Source organism: Lactuca virosa, chromosome 5 (assembly GCF_052849685.1).
Source record: "Lactuca virosa cultivar CGN04683 chromosome 5, Lactuca_virosa_CGN04683_v6, whole genome shotgun sequence".
Classification (NCBI taxonomy): domain Eukaryota; kingdom Viridiplantae; phylum Streptophyta; class Magnoliopsida; order Asterales; family Asteraceae; genus Lactuca; species Lactuca virosa.
In genome coordinates this window covers 126,909,139-126,932,727 of record NC_136430.1, presented here as the reverse complement: position 1 = coordinate 126,932,727, position 23,589 = coordinate 126,909,139, and the positions used below count along the sequence as shown (strand labels likewise).

The window sequence follows — 23,589 nt, the reverse complement described above, 5'->3', positions numbered from 1 at the left end:
TCAGTCAAAATAAGAAGCATAAGGAAAAAACTTGTTTGACGAGTTCAGGGGAATCTTTCCCAAAAAAAACCTGGTCTGCCATCAGAGGAGAAGACCGACGATCGGAGTGAGGATGAGGGCAGGTCCGATCTATGCAACAACGTATGAACACCCGCTACCCGAGGTACAGTCACGGGAACAGCTCCATATCCGACTATAAGATCTAGATGATATTCGCTTGACAATTAAAAGAAAACACCTATCACAATTAATTATCGTTTTATCGACGATGAATAGAAGAGAAGAGGGAACAGATGGGATCGATTAGCAAAGAAATTAATTAATACGTACCTATGAAATCAACGAACTTGTTCTTGCGAAGGCTTCGTCTAGATACGATGATGACACGAGGTAAGATGGCGGTGAGATCAGAGCAAGAGTCTACGAAATCGACGATGAATAGAAGAGAAGAGGGAAGAGGCGGACGTGAGGATATATACTAGAAATTGGGTTATAAAACTGATATTCCTAAATTAAAGGGATATTAATTGATTTATATATTTACCATAATTAATTAAATGTAAGATTACATGTTTACCCTTTTGAAATGATTGACCTACATTTATTCATACAATAACACAATAATTACTTTAAATACCTGAACCTCTCTCTCTCTCTCTCTCTCTCTCTCTCTCTGTGTGTGTATATATATATATATATATATATATATATATATATATACTTCTAAAAATGTATTTTTATGTTTTAAGCGGTATAACCATACAAAAAACTCATATATATATATATATATATATATATATATATATATATATATATATATAAAGAAATGACATTTATAAAGAACATAAATATAATATTTAATTAAACATTTTTTTTATATATAATACATTTTTTCTGTATTAATAATAATAATAATAATAATAATAATAATAATTTTAAGAGTAAACGTAAAAGGTAAAACCAGATTTATTTTTTTTTTTGGCAAATATGAGAGTTTTCTTGTGAATTTAATATCATGGTTCCCTTGAAAACCTGTTCTCGATAAAATGGTAAAACCCAACATTTTTAGCAAATATCATGGCATTAATGAACATAAAAACAGACAAGGTAAAACCAATTTTTTTTTTTGCAAACATGAGGGTTTTTATGGCAATTCCCCTTGCTTAAAATATAAATAGCATAGATTAAAAATTTGTTAATACTAAAGATGGCATGAATAGGCCAAGTTCTTTGCTGCTCTTGATGAAACCATGAAAGAAATAGCAACATACTTTTATTTAGTGATAATGACGACAGGCTTGGACAGCTAAATGCAAGAAATAGCAACCTACTTTCATTTATTTGTTTATTATAGCATCAGACTTTTCATTTCATCATGTTATAGTGTTGTACTTTCTACTTTTTCTTATGAAAGCATTGTACATTTTCTCATCTTTTTACTGTTTATAACAAGCATGCAAAGAATTAAGAAAAGTAAAAAGTAAAAACCCTGATGGCGTAAAAGAATGTCAAGATTTCTTCTTTACTTTTAAAAGAGATATGGAATCATACCCAACTATACATCATGTACACAAGAATTAGAAACAGAGAAAACCAAGAATTGTTGCCCAACAAGAAACAACACCCAAAGTTTCACCTCTCAAATCAAATCAGTAATTAGTTACACAACCATCAAACCCACATTCATTTCACCATCAGCCTGCAATCATTATTATTAAACTGTATTAATCAATCAACATTTCAGCTTTTTTATGTAAGAATATAACCACCAATTATGGAAAGAACTACTGACCTTCTTCAGAGAAAGCAAACACCCCACCAAGCATATCATCATCACCATCTTCCTCAGATTTATTCCTCTGATGGAGGCGATTTTTTCCATCAACTTCATTAATTTCTCTTTTTTCCTGAGTTGAAGGGTTGCAGTATTCTTCTTGGAAATCGTGTCCATATCCATCAACAATATTGTTCATGCTCGAGTCGGAACGGTTTGAACCAGGGTTCGAACCGTCACTTTCTAAGGACTTGACCCCGCGAGCCACGGTTAGGTCGGGTGGGATTGAGTGGTCAATTGGAGATGGAGAATTCATGATTTCATCGAGAGGAGGGTAACAAGTTAGCCTATTCATGCTGTCTTTATTATTTACAGTTGAAGCAAGAATAGGGTAAGATACAATCTGTGCTTCTGTTGCTTCTAGTGATGAGCCTGTGAGAAAAAAAATAATAATAAATAATAAATAAAAAATAGTGTTGGGTGAGAATTACATTTAAAGGAATTAATTAATGGGATCTGTCAAAGGAATTGTAATGTGTCACGTGTTTGTTTGGAAAGAAACAGAATGAAATTCAATCACATGCATTTGTTGTTTACTGGTTTCATGTTTATTTAGTTTGTTTGTAAGTTAAAGGGACCATTTCTGTAATTTTGTGTTATACAGGGACTATTACTATAACTTTGTTACACAGGGACCATTTCTGTAACTTTATCTTACACAGGGATCATTTCTGTAATTTTGTCTTAGGCAGGGATTGTTTCTATAAATTTTTACACAGGGACCATTTCTGTAACTTATCTTACACAGGGATCATTTTCTGTAATTTCGTCTATTTCCTACAGAAGGATCATTTCTGTAACTTTTGACTTAGGCAGGGATTGTTTCTGTAGTTTTGTTAAAGAGGGACCATTTCTGTCATTTTGTATTTGAAACACAGGGACTATTTTTGTAATTTTTTTCATACAGGGACCATTTCTGTCATTATATCTATCTGAATACTACAGGGACTAAAAGTGCAATTCGCTAAAAAAACACTATATCTTGAATTAACCTTATCAATAGTGTATATAACATTTTAATAAATGTTATATAGGAAATGGGTTTCTGAGGGCACTTTGGTCTTTTCTTATGAAAAGATGAAGAATGGAATTATTCAATTCTTACCACCAACATATAGGAATGATGAAATCCTTCCATCAAGGAGTTTGAAGGAGACTCCAGGAGTTAAATTCCATTGGTTTGGCAACCAAACACGCCTCAAAATGGAATTTTAGATTCCAACTCCTGTGGATTCCGCTGGGATCCAATGGAAACGGAATTTGAGATTCCATTCCATGGTGTGTTTGGTTGGCTGATGGATGGAATTCAATTCTGTGAGCATCCTTCAAATCCCATGTTTGATGGATTTCACCATTCCTAGGGAGGGTGGAAGGAATTCAATTCCATTTTTCCCTTTTCATTTACATTCATTTTATATATACCCTGATATAAATAGAAATGTATAATTTTAACTATGTATATTTTAAATAAGAAAAAATAGTAAAAGATAAATAAAAAATTAAACCAAACAGTCTTACCATGAGAGACAATGGAACCTTGAGGAAACTTTTCATTGCTGCTACCACCATGGGAAGACGAAGCAGAATATCTACCAGCACCAAACACTCTTCAAATAAAGTCAAAAACCAATTAAGTTATAAAAGCTTTACGAGGATGAAAAGGGCATTTGCGTCTTTTGCAAAGAGAGTCACGCATGAAAAGATTAAAAGACGTAAATACCCTGGTTACAATGAAATTAAAAAAATGAAAAGAAGAGGGGGGTTAATGTGAAACTACCGGTTATCAGTCCAACCAGGATGAACTACACAAGAGCTATCGAAAACAGGCAGCAAATCTTTCTCCCTAATTTCAATCTCATGCACTGGGATTGTTTCAATATCAACCTCCCCACTATCATTTAGCTCTTCATGAAACTGTGGGGCCATTGCATAGAAATATATCTGCATATCATAATCAGATCATAACTCATAAGCATTCGTGAAAAATGCCAACATACATCTGCGAAAAAGACATAAATACCCTCTCCTCATCCTCATCATCGAGAATAGCCCTGGTAAGCACCTTGGACTTGGATTGAAGTCAACGAGACAAAAATTGCAATTTTTGTCCCACACAAGAAGGTGGGATATCCCTTGTTTATACAAAAAGACGTAAATACCCTTCTCACCTTCGACTTTTGCCAAACGGGAACTCTCCCGGATCTCATTTGCACCTCCGCATGAGAAAGATACCACCGCGATCTCTCTTTTAGTTTACTCAAATCCTTCTCCACAACACCACCATCTTCATCATCAGAATTAGCCATCACCGCCTCCACCAAACCATGTCTTCCCGGAGCACCACCAATAAACTCCTCTTTTTCCGGCCAATCCGTTCTCCGGCAAACATCCCACCACTGAACGGGTTCAACTTTCACCCTCAACTCCTCATCTTGAGGCGAACCACTGGATTCCCCTTGCTCCCTTCCTAAAGAAGGCAACAACTCATACTGAATCACATACCCAGATGGCGTATACACCAACAAATGCTCTAATACATCAGCTTTAGAAACAGAAGGTTCCGGATGATTCCGGTGTACGGAAGAATGGAAACAGGCGGCAATGACACCTGGCGGGACAGCCGCCTTTCCGGCGGTGTTAATCCACCCGAAATTAACGTTTTTTATTCTGCTAACTACTGATAAGGTGATGGGGGGTGGGGGTGGGGGTGAGAATGATTGGTCTTTTGTGAAAGAGGAGGTTGACCACCATGGTTGTGATACAAAAGGTGAGAGTTTGGTTTTGGAGTTTTGTAATTGAATACCAGTTTCACCACCAAAAGGAGATAATAGAAAGATATGACATGTGCCCCTTGATGAAACTACAGCTATCCATTGACTATAATGACTAAAACATATGTCTTGTATCACCTGTTAAATCAACAGAAAACCATACTCACCAAATAATCAATAAGCTGGATTTATATATAAAGCTTAGGTGCAAAACCACTCAAAACAACCTAGTTTTGAGGATAAAAACCACCCTCTTGATCTTTTTTTCCAGTAAACCATTTGTGACAAAAACTACGTCGTTTTGAGTGGTTTTATAATTTTAGAAAAAGGAGAGAGAAAGTAGAAACGAACAGCAGAAGTCATGCCACGATGGAGTTTATAAAGATGAACATGAGAAGAATTCCAATCAAAGTTTCGGTTGCCTGATTCGTTATGTGAGGAAGATGGAAGAATCCGGAAGATATTGATATTATTCCCGTGAACCGATGCAGTGACCAAAAGGGTCCCACTTGGATCAAAACATAGTGCAGAGATAGGACTTGTGTGGGCCCTAAATTGTGAAACGACAGCTCTTGATATGAAATCTTTAATCACAACCTGCATAGATAATTTTTAAATATGATTCAAAAACAAGTTTTATTAAAATGCCGAAGGGGTAAATAATTATAAGTAGGGGATTTTGTTATGGAAATAGATTGAATGATTAGAAAATAAACATACAGATATTAAAATTTAGAAATAAATGAAGCAGTGATTGATAATTTAAAGGGACCAAGATCACCCGTTTTTATTACTAACCTGGATGTTTAATTAATGGGTTGATAACTAAAATAACCAAAAGAGTGGGGCCCTACAGAAAATCATGAATCTTTGCATTTTTTCACGAAATGACATCATTTTCAACAAATTGATGATGTAATCTCCGAAAAATATGTCATTTGTCAAAAAAAAAAAAAGCATTTTACAAATTCCTTTTTGCAAAATGGGTGATATTACCCCACCTTGATTCTGTCATTTTAGTGATTAACCCTTTTTTAATTTCAACTAACAAAACATAAGATTAAAATTTTATTGGCAAGATTTATTACGTAAGTTCTCAGATGCTTAGTCTTTTAACAAAACATGCATAATGTTCATAGATTATTAAGTTAATAACCAGATCATTGCGATGTCTTGCAATCACTTTGTTTATTTCCTTTTAAATGCTTACAATAAGTGAAAATAAATATTAATAAATTAAAAGATTATCAACTTAAATATAAAAAATCTTACCATTCCTGCATTAGCATTTTCAGTAGAATGAGGCACAGCCCTAGCATCAGGAAGAAGCTCATGGCAATATTTAGACAAAGTTCTGTAACTCATATCTCCAAGATTAATAAGTCCACTAGCTAACTGCTTGCTGGATTCCATGGCATATCTAGCCATTAAACTTCCACTACCAGGTGAGGTTGAGGGACTGACACCTGGCGAAGGGCTTAGATTTTGAGGACTTAATCTCCCTGTGTTTGATAATAATGGGTTGTTGGAAGCATATGCTAACCACCTGGGACCCACAGCCATTGGCCCATATCCAATATTGATTCCAGAAAGTCCTTGTCCTCCTAATTGAGATATTGGATATGTGAGCACACTAAATTTGTTTTCCAGTGTAACTGCATCAAAGCAATATATCTGCCATGAAAAAAAAAAAAAAAAAAAAAACATTGTTAATTGTTCGATAACATTCGTTTTCAAAACTAAGAAAAAAAACATTTTTAATATGATTCGTTCCTTGATGAATAAAAAGTGAAGCTCGACAACTATTAAGTTGGGAACTGAATTAAACATAAATTTCACAAATGGAATAAGAAAACAAAAAAATTAGTAAGGGTTTGTTTGGTTGGATGGAATGGAATGGCAAAGGAATGGAATGAGTCATTACATTCCATGATCATGTTTGGTTGGCCTATAGGAATAGAAATATGGAATGAAATTTCATACCAACTTTTTATATTATATGTAAATACAATTTATAATATTTTAACTCTATTCTATAAATTATTTTTTTTTTCACAATTATCAGACTTTTATTTACAAAAATAAAATAAAATAAATTGAACATAACAAAAAAGCTCGTTAAATTCCAAATAAGTTACACAAAAATTATATTATTTTTGTTATTTTAAAGACTTATAAGTGTACTTTGATTAAAATAATAATAATAAATTTTAAAACTGTGTCAATAAAATTTAAATAAATAAAAACAGGCTATATTGCAAATTTTCAATTCATCCGTGATGGGATGAAAAAAATACCCATGATAATAAGGAATGAAAATTAACAAAATGGAAGGAATCACATTCCTTCAACAATGGTTCATTCCATTCCGATGTGCAAAACAAACAGGTTCTTTTCATTTCCATGCAATGAATCATGAACCATTCCATTCCTTCCTTTATTCCATCATACCAAACACCACATAAAAAATCTACCCAACTATAGCAATGTGTCCAAACACAAAGCAATTTTCACTGCTATAACTAACTGAGTTAAATTTTCCAATGTATAATGTCCACATAAGAAAAAACTAAAATTAGAATGCTATAATTTGGTAGATACCTAGATTATTTAAATACATTGCTATTTCTTGCATTTAACCCCTTAAAAATTCAAAGAAAGATAAAAATAAGAGTGAATGTAAATGGATAATGGATATAGATGCTTACTTGTGAAGCGAGACCTACAGCTACTATCCTTGGACTGCATCTAACCATATACACAGTTGATCGAAACCTCAACACATGAACATAACTATGTGACCTTAATGAGTAGAATCTCACAGCTCTAGGAGAATACATGGAATTATCCATCTGAGATTCATCTCTTTCATTGTGTGATATACCTGAAACCCTAGCTTCTTCACTAGCCACAACCAATAACAAGGGGTGTGACATTTTGAATCCTTCATGGGCATCAGTTGTTGTTGCATCTTTAGGGGCAGGCTGTATTTGTAGAAATGTGACTGGATCATCACGAGTTGAAACTAGTTCACTAAAATTAGAACCATCATCCACATCAAGAACTTGAAAACCATTTGAGTAACCTAGTAGAAGGACATTCTTGATTGTTGATGGATTAAGCTCTAATCTATCAAAGCAAGACCATAGTACCTGTTCAAGAAAATATAATGTTGAGTGATTATTATAATTTATAATTTATAGTCTTACAGAGCGATTAAACAAAAGTTTAGGGGTGATAGTGCAAAAGAAGGGACTTTTATTGATAAGCAATAGATTTTTATCATTTAAATATATTATACACAATCCATGTGTTACATGTGTTGAAGTGTAGAAACATGCAACATGATCACATACAAGATCATAATTGCACAACAGTTGCTTATTGATTAATACAATATAACCTATTTAGTTTATAAGTACAATACCAAAATTGCACAACATGGAAAGAGAACACGTGATATGTTAAATAAAGTAAGTTTAATTTTAACCTAACCCTAAAGATTTTAATATTGAAATGATAATTCACAAAAGTAGCACTCATTCCATAAGCATTATGTCTAGCAAGTCAAATCTAAAACATCTCATTGAAGTAATTTCTTTTTAAGTCCATAAGCATAAAGAATTATGTTTTATCTAGCATGCTAGAAGCCTAGCACTCTATTTGGACCCACAACAAAGTACACACAAAAAATGCATGTTTTGACTATCGAACTTGCTTTGATTTTCTAATACTTCCTCATCTGCAAAGAAGCAATCACCTTTGTCACCTCAGCTCCTTTTTCTCACTTTCAGGTGTATGTTGTAAGTTCACTTTCCATTTTAAATTGTAACAGAAACTAGTGAGATTTTTGTCTATATCCTCTTTAATTTTTTGTCATAAGTGCAAAACTTCCCCAATTGTATAAAAGTTCCATATCTACTCATATCAGTAGTAAACAATTCAAGCATATGATTAAAGTGACCCCCTGCTACACCCTTGAAAAAGCTCCAATTTCCAAACAATTCTTGTAGTTCCAAGGGTGAAATCGCACAGTTGTTTATGTGGCTATCATAGAAAGAGTAGCATCTCCAGAACCACAAAACAAATAAACCCTATATTTAAGGAAAGATCCAAATATCTCATCCACTAGTCCCCAATCCAAATTAAGTGTCTCATTAATGATTAATCGCTAAATTAGATTCGTCAGTCTCTATATCAATTTCCATTTCCGAAGAAAATCCAAGCAATAATTTCTACAATATATACTCAAAGTAGATAAAAATACACATGAGATTAATTTCATAATCCAGTATTAAAACGGTAGCAAGAACATAAATCCTTATCCTTAAGTAATACAGTAAAATACTCTTCAACAAACGCGAAATCAAACGACTAAATAATCGATCATAAAACCTGGTCTTTTCGAAGTTCATCGGAGGAATCACCGGAAACCGATCCAGAAACGGAGGCTCCAGCGGACCTGACGTTCGAAGAGACGGTCTTGATATATGAAGAAATGAATCTGAACGAATTAGGAATTAAGCCATTGCTGTTGTCATGTTTATCATTATTAGCCTTGTTTTGGTTTCTCCTCATAATAATAATCGACTACTTGTAATTTCACCGGCACTCCCTCCTCCTCCACCACCACCACCACACACCGCCAAGCGTCGAAGATTCACGATAGAATAGGGCATCAAATGATGAACTTCACCGGAAGAAAAAAAAAAACTTGCAAGAACACGGCGGAGATTACAGCGGTCAGAGATTTTCAAAGTGTTTGTTGGGTTTGACCTTCACATCGACGGTTCCTCTCTCTCTCTCTCTCTCTCTCCCTCTATCTGTGATTACAAGTTTGCTTGTTAATTGCGCCGTAAGCTAATTGTGGTAGTTGTAATATAGAGTCCCTTAAGATTATAATTTGTCAATTTAAACCTTCCTTTTTGACTTATTACTAAACACCACTTCTAATATATCTTGTTTTTTTTATGTTAACTTTTTGTAGAACTCTCGTATAAGGCCATGTTAGGATCCGATTTTTGGATATGTGAAATTATTTTTCACTTTTTGTTAGGATCCGATTTATATCCAAATTCATATATAAATTGTGGATACCCAAAAATTTAATATATAGATACATGATATCACATTTGATATTGAAATTCCAAACTTTAATATTTTAGGTTTTTACAGTTGTGATTCGTATTGTTGTTATCTATTTAACATGCCACTTGAGAATATTCGAAAATATCTACTAAAGAATATTCGAAAATATCTACTAATCACTTAACACAGCAACACCTTAAAACAATTATTTGAAGCTACAAACCAATGCATCGAAACCAACTTATTCGTTTTATACCCAAAACATGTATAAAGAAAAGTAATTATTACAAGTATACCCCCATTGAAATGTTGTGGTCTTCCCATTCTAGGATATAGATCAAAATGTGCTATTCATGGATTTGGATAATTTGAATATCCACTTTTTTGGAATATAACTATCAAATATCTATCAAAAGAACTGAAATCGGATTTTGAATATCCAAAACTTTCCCATATTTTTTTGTTATTTTTTCAAATTTAAAAATCTTTTTTACAATCCTAATTGTAATGTTTCTGAATTAAATAATAGATCACTCTATAATATTCATATTAACTATATAATATTACAATAACTCAAAAACGGTAAATTGCATTCCTTAATGTCTCACGACGCACCCATAAAGACCATCATGCATAATATAAGGCGTAAATCATATAACACTAACAATCAATGAAGTATGTTTGGGTTTGACCTTGAGACCTCTTGTATTGTTTGTGGTTTTATTTAGTGTAATCGACTCACTTAGTAATATCATGATTAACTCGAGACAAGTTGAGTTCGGTTTTAGAAATACTGCAAGCTTGGGAAGTGCGAAGATAATGTACGCAATTTGATCTCGGGAACATGGGGTTCGGGGGCAACGACCCCAGCAAGATCTGAGTGGTAGGCCACAAAATAGTATCTATATATAGCGGATATATATACGTCTATTAATTTTTCCCATAAAAACTGACAAACGTGTGTGTTCCAACAGACGCAACTTTTCTACAATTTTAACAAAAATTAACTACCAAGTATCTTTACCTATAAGATTTTCAGTTTAGTATTCCCTTATATCTTTATTGAAAAATTATTGTCTCAAAACCATAAAACAACATGTATTCTAAGTTCTATATGTATAACTTTTCTTTAAAATCAAGATATTGATTTCTTATATTATCTCAAACCTAATTTCATATAATCTCAGGTGATACGGTCAAAATTATAAATTTAAAAATTTGTGTATACATGATGCCATAATTATCCAAGTAGAGATGATGGTTTTGGAAATTGAAGATGTAAAGTGTTGTTATTGAACTTGAAACTAATTTGATTATGTGGGACTTCTTTGGAAAAAGTGTTGGGATTGTGAGCTTTGATAAAATGAATTGAAATTTGGTTGTTGAGAAGACCAAAGATAATTGTGTAAATGTGGGCCAAAATTGCAATCGGGAAGAAATGACTATAAAGTTTGTTATTTTTTGTCTCACTCCAAAACTTAGGTCGGTAGATATGAATCTAAGCCACTAAAGTCATAACATCATCTTTTTGTGACTTCACATACTACGGTCGTGTTCAACACCATCTCTTGGGATGTACATTAGAACCGTCGGAACCGGAACCGGAATTGGTAATAAAATCCGGTTACCGGTTCTCCGTTTCTAGGAAAATCGGTCCCGGTTCTAAAAATCGTAACCGGTTTGATATTTTTCCCGTTTTTTAAAATGCGCATAAAGTCGGAATTACTTGATTTTTTTTTTCAACATGTAATTTGGAGTTTGTAATTCATTTTTTACTGTACAAACATATGTTTTGGTTACATATTGAATAAGACACATGCTCCGAATGAAAGAATATCGATGCTGCCTTTTTTCTATTTCAACATTTTTTTGTTTTTTGAATCTGTCCCATTTTTTTAAATGTGCATAAGTCATTCATATGACGTCGGAATTACTTAATTTTTTTCCAGCATGTAATTTGGTGTTTGTACTTCATTTTAGACTATAAAAACACATATTTTAGTTAGATATTGAATCAGTTATAGACCCCGGAAAACAGCATATCAATGTTGCGTAATTTCTGTTTCAACATTTTTTTTGGAATCTGTCCCGTTTTTAAAGTGCGCATAACTCAATTATATGAAGTCGAAAATACTTGATTCTTTTTTCATCATGTAATTTAGTGTTTATACTTCAATTTAGAATGTAAAAGGTCATAATTTGGTAAAATATTGAATCATTTACAAGCTCCGGAATCTAACATATCATCTATAATATTTCAACCAGTTCTAGTTTAAAAAATAACCGAAAAATCGGGACCGGAACCGGCGCTAGAACCGGTGGTCCGGTTCTCAGTTCTTATAATATAGGAAAACCGGTTCCGGTTCCGAACTGGTCCGGTTGTAAAGCTCATCCCTAACCATATCATTTAAGTAAGAAATTATCACCACAATTTCACATCAAAGTAATTTTCATATCAATACTTTTTTTCTTTTTTTTAGAGTGTTTCTTTTTTTTTCAATAGTTATAAATATAATTATATAATATTAAAAAACATAACATTTAATAAAAAAAAGACATTGCAAGACTAAAAAAATACATAATCTTTTTTTTTCTAACTACACTACTCTTCATCATCGTTAGCATCATAGATATGATCGGGCAAGTCTTTTCGAAGTTGTCTGCGTTTTTGTGCATCTTGAATATCAACGATTATATGCAAATATTTCATTGAACCTAGTTGAAATTGCATGTGTCGGGGGTCCATTGGCATATATTGTGCAATATTTTGTCATTTATCTTCCACTACCATGTTATGCATTATGATACATGTATACATAGTATATCATAGAGTTTCTATCTCCAATGGTCGTGTTGCATGTTCTATTATGTGTCACTTCGACTTTAGAACTCCAAAAGCATGTTCCACATCTTTACATGCTGTTTTTTTCTCTTGAAGAATTTTTCTTTTGGTTTCATTGGGTGTTGGAATGCCTTCACGAATGTGGAATACATAGGATATATTTCATCTGGAAGGTAATACCCCAAACTTATATTCGTTTCCATTCATTATGAAAAGGAGCATCTGGTGCCTTTCCTGACAAAGTATCGTTGAAAATTGGTGACTGGTCAAGAACGTTGATGTCGTTGTTTGAACCCACAACCCCGAAAAAAGCATGCCAAATCCACAAATATTGGGAAGCAACAACCTCTAATACCAATGAAGACGTTCCATGATGATCACTTGCAAGCTGTCATCTCCACGCATGGGGACAATTTCTCCAATTCCAGTGTGTGCAATCAATGTTTCCAATCATACCGAGAAAACCATGTCACTCTTCATGTGCCACATATAGTTGTTTCATATACCTCAACAAAAGTTTTTAGAAATAAACGTCACCAAATGTTTCAACAACACATTTTGACAATTTATACAAACTTTCTCTTACAGTTCTTTCATACATTCTCATATAATCGTACATGGAATCGGGTGACTCCCCGTAAACCATCAACCGAATTTACACAACATATTTCTACAACCCTGTGAATCCTTGTGTAACACCCAATTCATGTATGAAATAATGTTATGCATGGTTAAAGTTTTAATTTGGATTTTGGGAATTTTGTTTTCCCGCTGAGCGGTAGTTGGGTTACCACGATGCGGTAGTCATTTAATTATCACAGCACGACGTCGTAATAGGAACAAAACCCTAAGTTTTGGGCCTTGAGACTTATTTAAGGTGTGTAATGGAGAGGGTTTCCTCAACCATCAACCTCCATCACCTCCAGAGAGCTTATGTCAAACCCTATCCCTCCTCCATGTACTTGAGCCTTATTTGTCTAGATCTTGTTTTTTGAAGGAAGAAGAAGAATGTTAGGGGAGAAAGGAAGCATCAAGTAAGCATAATCTAATCTTTTGAGCATCCTTTGGAATTTTGTAAGTCTTCAAGGCTCAAATTTTATGAATAATGTTTCTTAGATCGTGAGTTTTAAGATAGTTTCGTCCATTTGTGGGTTTTGGATTAATGGTTAGAATAAAGTTTGCAACTTTTATTGCTTTCTGAGGTCCCCGAAGTATAGTATGTGTTATATCTGGTCTCTGCCCTTAATTTGGTGACATGCATGGAGTTAGGACCATATTTCACCATCTTTGACCTAGAATGTGATGGGTTTTGAGCATTCTAACACTCCTATGGTGTACATGCAACCCTAGAAACCTTGGATCTATGTTTTCTCTAATATTCATGCAAATATGAATTTTCCAAGGTGTACATCCTAACTAGCATGGCATGGGGTACTTGTAATATAAAACTAGTAGAATGACATACCTTTTCTTGTAGCTTGGATTCCTTAAGACCTTGTGAGCCTAGCACCCCAAATGTGATGCCTCAAATGTTTCACACAACACCACAACTCTTGGAATAACTTGAGAGAAGAATACTTTGATCACAAAATCGGCTAGCCTTCACCCTTTTAGTCTTAGTGGACGATTTTGCTCCTTATGAGGTTGCTTATATATTGTGCCACATATAGGGTTATACCATGTAAACCCTAATGTGCATGGCTTTTTATTTCCCCCATGATCCATGGGTTTTAACCTCCATGGAGCATCCATGGAGCACCCAATGGGTCCTAGCCCAATCTAGTGAATCATGGACCATAAGCCCACTATATAAGAATGAATGATTTACAAATCAATCCCCATATATTTAATTAGTCTCCTTTTGATCACAAAATTAATTCCAAATTAATTCTTGATAAATACTAATTAAATAATATGATTTCATATTAATATATTAGAACTTATAATATATTAACAAACCATAAGTGTCCTTATTCTCATTTTGTCTATCCAAAAGTTGAGATGAAGATGCAACCCAAATGGACCATGCCAAATCGGGTCAAGTACATACTAAATATAGTTATGGACTTAGACACCTTATCCAACAGTCTCCCACTTGGATAAGTCTAATAACTATATGTATGACTTCAAGAACCGACCAAAAATCGTAGCTCTTTCAAAGTCTCGCGGAACTATGATGATGATGCGCCATTTAAGATAAGTGAGCATATAATCCTCTGTTCTAGATATCAGCCGGACAAATACATGGAACAATGTCGTACTTATTGTCCAGCAGTTTGTTTCCCGATTTCCGATTTGTTTGACATAGAACTAAACTGAACACATCAATTTGGTTCTGACCGGGCCCGGTACATAGGTCAAAACAAAATCATCGAGGGGCCCAGATATCGCTTTTAATCCTCCAAGGACTAAAAGGAACAGATAAACTTCGACTCATATGCTTGTTCTACTACTTGTTGAATCATACACAAAGGCACGTTTTATAACATCGAGTTACCAATGCGTTTTCGTACAATCAATGTATAACCAACTCATAATCAACAACTCATATCTCTAGGTTTGAAGACTTATATGATATTACCGTCTCACGATCACTCGAGATAAATTCCATAAAGTGATATAAGTGAGTGTGGGTTGGATCCAATACTCAGAACTTATGAGCACTCATGAATGTTGTAGCAACCATTTGCTATGTCTAGCACCTTAGACATCTACAAACCCAATTCATGACATTCTTGATTCATATCTACTTCCAACATATGACTGACTATGGAGAGTTTGAATAATCTAGTTATTCGGGAAGTCAAAACATGCAAAGTGAAACACAAGAATAATATTAATCCTATATGGCCCCAAGCACCTTTGAGAGTAAATAAAACATCCTTTTATTTAAACACCATATTGATTACACATTATTCATTGTATAATGTTTCGATTTATCAGCCTAATACTTGAATTAAAACAATAGTCATGCCATGCTCCAAGCATGCACACTATGTTTGTCTAAACAATAGTTCTGACATACTCCAAGTATGCACACTATGTTTGTCTATGATCCTTACTTTGTGAAATAGACCAATTGAACATGATTCCAATGATGCTCATTTCACAATCCAAATCCTTATCGTAAATGTAAGAATTCCAAATTACTACTATTTATCGAAATCTGTTAGATTCTAAACTTATATGCATTGATCCTCTTGTAATGACTATGCATAAAGTCACAAAGAATTGTCATTATACATTACAGAGTATTCCAATGGAGATCAATTCCATGGAAACGAAGTCTCAGATTCAAAGTGCATTCATTTGAACATCCTTCCTGCTTTAAGTTTTTCTAATCTTACACAAATTTAATGAATAACTTCCACCTATGGAAACATTTCCATATTTCATTTTGACTATCACTTCTGAACAAGAGTTGCCTCTTTTCAGAATATGTCAATACGGTCATTTCAAAATTAACACTATACTTCCAACTGTCCATGAGAAACCAATCTTTGTTAAACCTCAGATTGTCCTTGACAATTTCTTAATCATTTTAGTCATATCCAGTCCAAGTACTTTTTCCCTCTTAACATCCTAGGCATGTTGAAAATTTAGAATGGATGAATATTATAGCACATGTAATCGATCCTATACCCGAAGCATATTGGACATGATTCATGATGTCTCACATAAAGACATGATCCTAGACCGGCCTTTTCCTATGTTTTCATAATTCGACTATGAAAAGGGATGTCATAATCATAATCGAATTTTAAGAACACAATATATATATAGAATTTGCTTATTTTGAACCATTCCAACATAAAATTCATATATATATCCTTGACTAAAGATGATTAAATTCTCAATCTAAGCTTTTAGAATTGAAATGAAGTATAATTTCATCTCCCTTAATTATAGCAAAACAACTTTTCCCAATTGAAACCTTTTGTTTTCTATAATTAACATTGCTAGCTTGCAACAATTATCATAATTGATTATGCTCCCACTAGCATAATAATTACTATTAACATAACACTTATGCTCCCACTAGCTTTGACATGTATCCAGAAATTAGCTGGACTTCTAGAAATCAATACTTTATTGACTTTCTTACCAAAGTTCAGATTTCTGATACGAGATTCTTTGATAAGACTTTATCAAAATCATACACCTTTCCTTATATAGCTCACATGCGTGTCTAAAGAATTTTTAGAACTATGAAAAGGGATGCCGTAATCATAGTCTCAATTGTTTAGACCTTTGCCATTTCTCACAAGTCCATGTTAATGTGCCGGTTAACCACACACGCTCCACTAACGACTTTGAGAATGCAAATATCACAATTGCTATCTACTTAAAATCTACTTAGTGAAAGCGTTTCCTCACCATCATTTTCATGAATCAGAGAGAAACCTAATGACACTTAGATTTTATGGTGTATGTGTTCCTATCCATGTGAATTTGTCAAAACCATAATCACAAGACAAGGTTAATGACAAATTCAAACTCATATGGACTGAACTTTTCCATTCTTAATTTCTTGTCACCTGACAGCACAAGGGCCTACCATTGCTTCCAGGTTGTTATGCAACCAATTGAGAACTCTTGGAAGTCATATGCAAAGCCAACTTTAACTGGAATAGGCATAGAAACAAGAATTATGTCAGCACGATAGGTTATAAACCTCAAGTCATGTGCTAGTGATAAACTACAAGTTTTATTCTTGATTAGTTCTTGAAACTCTTTCAGGATCTTTAAGACTCCCACTCTCCTATTGGCATATAAGACTCTCTTGCCAAGAACCATTCTTTGACAAACAAATATTCAAGAGATAGTGCAGATTCTTATCAAGACAAACACTTCACATAATTGGCCTTAGTTGGTCTCTGTTTTATCCAAAACATCACAACTTACCAATTTCAAATGTACAATAGTAGAAAACATTTTACTCTTCATTGTCAAGTGTTATCAACCTTCTTTAAGATATGTCACTCAAGTTACAATCTTGGAGTATGACTCTAAGAATTGTTTTGGAACGAAGTATGACTCATCTTCTTGATTTAACCATTTCAATAATCCATGACTCCTCTTCTCAGCCATAAGAATGCACTAAGATGTCCTTAGAGGACCAATTGTGATATGGTTTCATTAAGATGATCATAAAACATGATACTAAAGTACTCTCCCATCTTTTCAGTTTTGAGAAATTTTTATCTTTCTGCCTAATTTGATTCTTCTCATTCGTTCTGCCATACATTGAAACTTTCCCAATGTTTCAGAATTATATTTAAACTTGTAAGTATAACCATATTTAGTAAACTTTAGTAAATCATGACGAACAGCCTTATCGTTCTTTGTGGTGGACCTGATCAGCGCATAACCAAGTGTACCCGATCTCCTAGCCCTTCACTTGACTCACATATACATGTGAACAAGGAATTAGTATTATTTTCCCAAATATGAAAATTCTCATTCATCATATAATACAAGTTGCATGATTCCAAGTTTTTATCCAACTGAAACTTGGGTGATGAGAATCGTTCCTTATTTGGTAAATTATGACACTACCACAAACGAAAGAATCAAATCCATTTTCCAATATTGCTATCAATGGAATCATATAAACAAAAAAATTTCACAAATGCCACTGTAAGGATATTTTTAAAATAAATCAAATTAAAACTTTTTCCTTTTATTTTAAAACTTTGCGGAAAAAACTTATCCTTACAATGCAAATGCATATGAAAACAATGTTGTTATTTATTCCTAGGCAATCTATCACAACTCTTAAGCAACAGCTCAAAATTCTGATCTTCAGATTATACGATTGAAATCCATCTTCGCGATCAGAATCAACATATTCTTCCTTTAAGCTTCCTCTTTTCTTTGATTCTTAAAACATCAACATGCGACCTAGTCACATCATGTTATAAGAATCTCTAAATAGGAACTTAATAGAGTTAGATAGTGGACTTTACCCGATGTAGAGTCAAACTTTTTGACTTTACCAACCTTATGATCTTTTAGGTAAATGGGGTAGCTTCGCAACCAATGCCCCTTCCTTTAGCAATAGAAACATATGGACTCTTTGGGAATGGTACATGGGACTATCTCAGACTTAGCCTTTTTCTTTACCATTTGGTCAACCGAGCTGACTATGGCCGATCCCTTTCCATTGGGAAGACAAAGCTTTTCTGGATTTCCAATGTTACCATTATCAATGTCTATGGAAGTTTGGGAAGTCGATCTTCCAATCAAATTTGCTTTACAAGTGCTCCAAATCATTGCTAATTCAGCAGCATCAAGGAAATAGGTAAGATCATTAAGGGTCATCTCATGGTCTGTCATATAGTAGTCCTACAGGAACTCACTATGTGACTTAGAAAGTGATTGAAGAACCTACTCAATAACCAACTTCCTCAAGACTTTGACACCCAACTCTCCCGGCTTGTCAATATGTGACTTCATCTCCAAGATGTGAGCACACATAGACTTTGCTTGCCAATAGGGCTTGAGTGACCTTGAACTATTCAAGAACTTGTGGGTTAGGGAGAACAATTGGAGGAGGTGGAGGAATTGAAGTATGATTTCCATGATCCAACCACGGGACATCATCTTCATTAGGAAAGCTTGTTCCAAGGGGATGATCATAGTTGTCTGAACCAAACATCTAAAATGGGAGATATTCAAGTTAGTTGATTTAAGTCCTTAATATAACACCCAATATGAAATATTAAGGCTAGGACCCAACACAATATTTTATAACTTGGAAGAGGGATGCCGTAATCCAAGCTACAAAATATTTGAAGGTAGGCGAATGACGATTCACCAATTTCCACCATGAAAAACGAAATAGGTATTAGGTTTTAATTGGTTTGAAACTCCTAGATCTTTTGAGATTCATTGAACTTTTCAATGTCATGTTTAAATCTCGATTGTGCCCTCTCAAGTTTGTGACTGGGATGCCGAGGATCACAAACAAGGTGTGAATAACCATGCAAATTAACTTGGTACCCTTAATCTTTATCACCTAATCGATGTGTCGGTTACCCACACGCGCTCCACCGATCTATCATAAACATTAAGTCACCCTTTGCCACTCTTACTAGTCCATGTTAGTGTGCCGGTTACCCACACACGCTCCACCAACGACTTGGTAAGGTACAAAGTGTAATTTCATGGGTTAGCACCAAATTCACATTTTCCTAAGTAACTAAGATTGGGAATCTATAAGTGTTTAGTTACTTAGTAATTATCATTACACTTTTAATGAAGGGAGAATTATAGTCCTTGTCTTACCCGTTCGGCTAACGACCCTCCACCAGTCAAGGAAGCGGTGGGTGAGAGTGGACACCCATTAAGCTGCCATTTTATAGGCAACAACCTTATACCCCCTTATAGACCGGCTTCGTGAATGAGGCCTACTAACGGTAAAACTGACTTGCTCTTATACATATATAAATATTATTAACTTATAATACTATAAAGTATAAGGGTTGAATTTTAACTTTTAAAACTCTAGGGTTTGGAATTAAAGTTTTTTAAAGTGACTTTACAATTTCCAAAACTTGAGGGCAAGTTTTGAACAATTCAAAAAAAAACTTTTGGATTTTCATAACTTATGAGTTTAATTAAGGTTTTAAAAAACTTTAATGAAGAGACTATTGAGCATCCATAACTTGAGGACAAGTTATGGAGTCCATAAAACTATTTATGAGAAAGACTCTTCAATTATGTAACCTATGACTCTTTAATGGATCTTTAAAGGAAATGAATTTTGGTAATCCATAACTTGAGGACAAATTATGGAATCCATTAAAAAACATTTAGATCAAGAATTAACTAACAAACAATTTGAAAATAATTCCTATGATCTTACTAAAACTCATAAGCATGAACATCCATATCAACTATTTCAAGAATCATATAAACATACATAAAACTTGAAAATTTGATAATAACCATTGAAAATGGATTAGTATAATCATTACCACACCAAAAATAAGTTTTATGAGCCCAAAACAGTTTAGGGTAATGATTCTATTCCATTTCCAGCAGCAAAACTCGAAATTCTGCACACAGGGAATCCTACTTGTCGAGTTCAAGAACCTACTCGACGAGTAGGATGCATTTTGTCATGGAATCGTCGAGTCCCCCATGGACTCGGCGAGTTCACTGTTCATATTGCAGAATTCTCGACTTTTCCAAGCAGTTTGCATCAAATACAAAGAAAACAAGCCTAGGCTCTGATACCACTGATAAGTTTTGAGCATTCTAACACTCCTACGGTGTACATGCAACCCTAGAAACCTTGGATCTATGTTTTCTCTAATATTCATGCAAATATGAATTTTCCAAGGTTTACATCCTAACTAGCATAGCATGGGGTACTTGTAATATAAAACTAGTAGAATGACATACCTTTTCTTGTAGGTTGGATTCCTTAAGACCTTGTGAGCCTAGCACCCCAAATGTGATGCCTCAAATGTTTCACACAACACCACAAATCTTGGAATAACTTGAGAGAAGAACATTTTGATCACAAAATCGGCTAGCCCTCACCCTTTTAGTCTTAGTGGCCGATTTTGCTCCTTATGAGGTTGCTTATATAGTGTGCCACATATAGGGTTATATCATGTAAACCCTAATGTGCATGGCTTTTCATTTCCCCCATGATCCATGGGTTTTAACCTCCATGGAGCATCCATGGAGCACCCAATGGGTCCTAGCCCAATCTAGTGAATCATGGACCATAAGCCCACTATATAAGAATGAATGATTTACAAATCAATCCCCATATATTTAATTAGTCTCCTTTTGATCATAGAATTAATTCCAAATTAATTCTTGATCAATACTAATTAAATAATATGATTTCATATTAATATATTAGAACTTATAATATACTAACAAGCCATAAGTGTCCTTATTCTCATTTTGTCTATCCAAAAGGTGAGATGAAGATGCAACCCAAATGGACCATGCCAAATTGGGTCAAGTACATACTAAATATAGTTATGGACTTAGACACCTTATCCAACAGAATGTTGTGAGACTTGGATGGGTTATGCATGTTTATAAAGTTTTGATTTTTCAGACCATGAGATAGTATTAAATCCTTCTGGAAAGTTTGAGGCTTGGACTTAACGTATTAAGAGCTTAAACGTAACATCCATAAAATTCAAGCCAATTTAAAACTTTTTCAACCATTTAAAAACCATTAATTATTACAAAATGTTTTCAAAATAGTTTCATATCAGAGTATCCCAGAAATCAAAATCATAAAATGTGAGGAGGTGCACGATCAAGCCTTCGCCTTCCCGCGATCATCTGAAGTACCTGAAACAAAATCAACAACAGTAAGCCCGAAGCTTAGTGAGTTCCCCCAAAATACCAACGCCATACAATCAAAACAATATCATAGCAAACAACATGCATATAGAGTCTACAGTATGACTGGACCGCCCGCACCGGACATTCAGTCTATCTGGTCCACTCTCACAGTCTTCAGTATCACTGGACCACCCGCACCGGGCCTTCAGTCTATCTGGTCCACTCTCAGAACCTTCAGCATGTCTGGTCCGCCCTATCGGGCCTTCAGCCTGTCTGGACCGTTCTTCGGGCCTTCGGCCTGACTAGTACGCCCTACCAGGTCTACAGTCTATCCGGTCTGCCATGGGTATGTTGGCCTAGAGCACAAAGCAGGACCGCCTCAACCCACCCCCAATCACACAATAAACACATAAATACCATATGCTAGCTAGCATGTACATATAAGTCATACAGATCTACCGATCACTAATCATAGCATTATCCTATACACCAGGATACTGATCTAACAAATCACTAAACAAAGCATCATCCTATAACCAGGATATCGATCTAACAGATCACTAACATAGCATCATCCTATAACCAGGATACAATCCAAAAAGGGTCAGCCTTGGTGCCTTAGACCCTGTTGATATAGTGAGAAGAACTCACCTCACAATGTCGAACTGAAATGAAAGAATCAAGCTCCCGAATCACAGCTCCAAACCCAAACACCTACAATCATCATAGGACCAATTCTATCAAATTCCAAATTACCAAAATACCCTTAAAGTCAAACTTGGTCAACCCTGGTCGAAGTCAACAGTCAACAGTCAAGGTCAACAGTCCTTGTTGACCCAACTCGTCGAGTGCATCTAGCAACTCGTCGAGTTCCTACAGAACTCAGAAACTGTGAAAACCCAAGTCAACTCGCGGAGTTACCAAACAACTCGTTGAGTGCATGCAGTGTCCAGAAGGTTCGGGAAAACCCTAACCAACTCGTCGAGTTGGCTATGCAACTCGTCGAGTTCCTTCAGCTCTTTTCTCATTCAGACGCTTTTAAGCGAAACCAAAGCTCCAAACTGTAGATCTAGCCTCCTAGGGTGTAGTTACCACATAAAGTTGCCAACTTTACGTGCATGCAAGGCTTCAAGAGGCTAAAACACCCAAAACTATCCTTAGGAAGAGGTTTAGGGCATGAAGAGAGGCCAAATCTTGATAAAGTCGAGAACTTTATGTCCATGAGGGCCTAGAGGAGTCCAGATCTGAACTCCTCACTTCGAAACGTGCTCAATACCATAAATGCATCAAGAATAAGCTAGAAATGACCCTAAACTCTTAAATGGAGAGATCTAACAAGAACATGATCAAGGTAATGACTTTTTACCTTCAAATGAATGCCAAAACGAAGTAGATGCTGGATCTACAAGCTCCTTCTTGTTCCAAGTTTCTCAATCTTCAAGTCTCTTCAAGAAATGCACCAAATACACACACACACACTTTAGCCTCACACACACTCAAATAGAAGGTTAGCTCGATTAGGGTTTGCTTCTGGACGTGAAGGTGGTAAGGGAGGCTAGAAGGAGGACTTAAGGTCCTTTAAATAGGGTGCAAATCCTAAAAATTAGGGTTTTCAAGCACAGCCTCTACTCGTCGAGTTGGGTCCTCCAACTCGTCGAGTAGGTTCTAAAATTTACGCGGGCTGACCAGGTTCTACACGACGAGTTGGGGCCCCCAACTCGTCGAGTTTC

At 34.9% G+C, this 23,589-nt stretch overlaps 1 protein-coding gene across 1 annotated transcript; it reads right to left on the bottom strand.

The window, feature by feature from the left end:
• Positions 1 to 1,498: 1,498 nt before the first annotated feature.
• Positions 1,499 to 9,441, bottom strand: ATG18H (autophagy 18h-like protein). Its single transcript, XM_079050805.1, has 9 exons — positions 9,001 to 9,441; positions 7,314 to 7,757; positions 5,878 to 6,279; positions 4,957 to 5,202; positions 4,003 to 4,743; positions 3,612 to 3,775; positions 3,353 to 3,441; positions 1,793 to 2,206; positions 1,499 to 1,699 (listed from the first exon to the last, which is right to left on the bottom strand). Exons 1-9 carry the CDS (start codon positions 9,181 to 9,183, stop codon positions 1,695 to 1,697), a joined length of 2,688 nt encoding a protein of 895 aa, XP_078906931.1. The 5' UTR covers positions 9,184 to 9,441; the 3' UTR covers positions 1,499 to 1,694.
• Positions 9,442 to 23,589: the final 14,148 nt, after the last annotated feature.

What these genes read in the sequence shown, in the direction of transcription:
- ATG18H (XM_079050805.1), bottom strand. Translation starts at nt 9,183, where the DNA reads ATGAGGAGAAACCAAAACAAGGCTAATAATGATAAACATGACAACAGC. An exon ending in CTGTAGGTCTCGCTTCACAA is followed by an intron (nt 6,280 to 7,313) that starts GTAAGCATCTAT and finishes TTTTCATGGCAG; the next exon opens with ATATATTGCTTTGATGCAGT. An exon ending in CCGTTTGGCAAAAGTCGAAG is followed by an intron (nt 3,776 to 4,002) that starts GTGAGAAGGGTA and finishes TATGATATGCAG; the next exon opens with ATATATTTCTATGCAATGGC.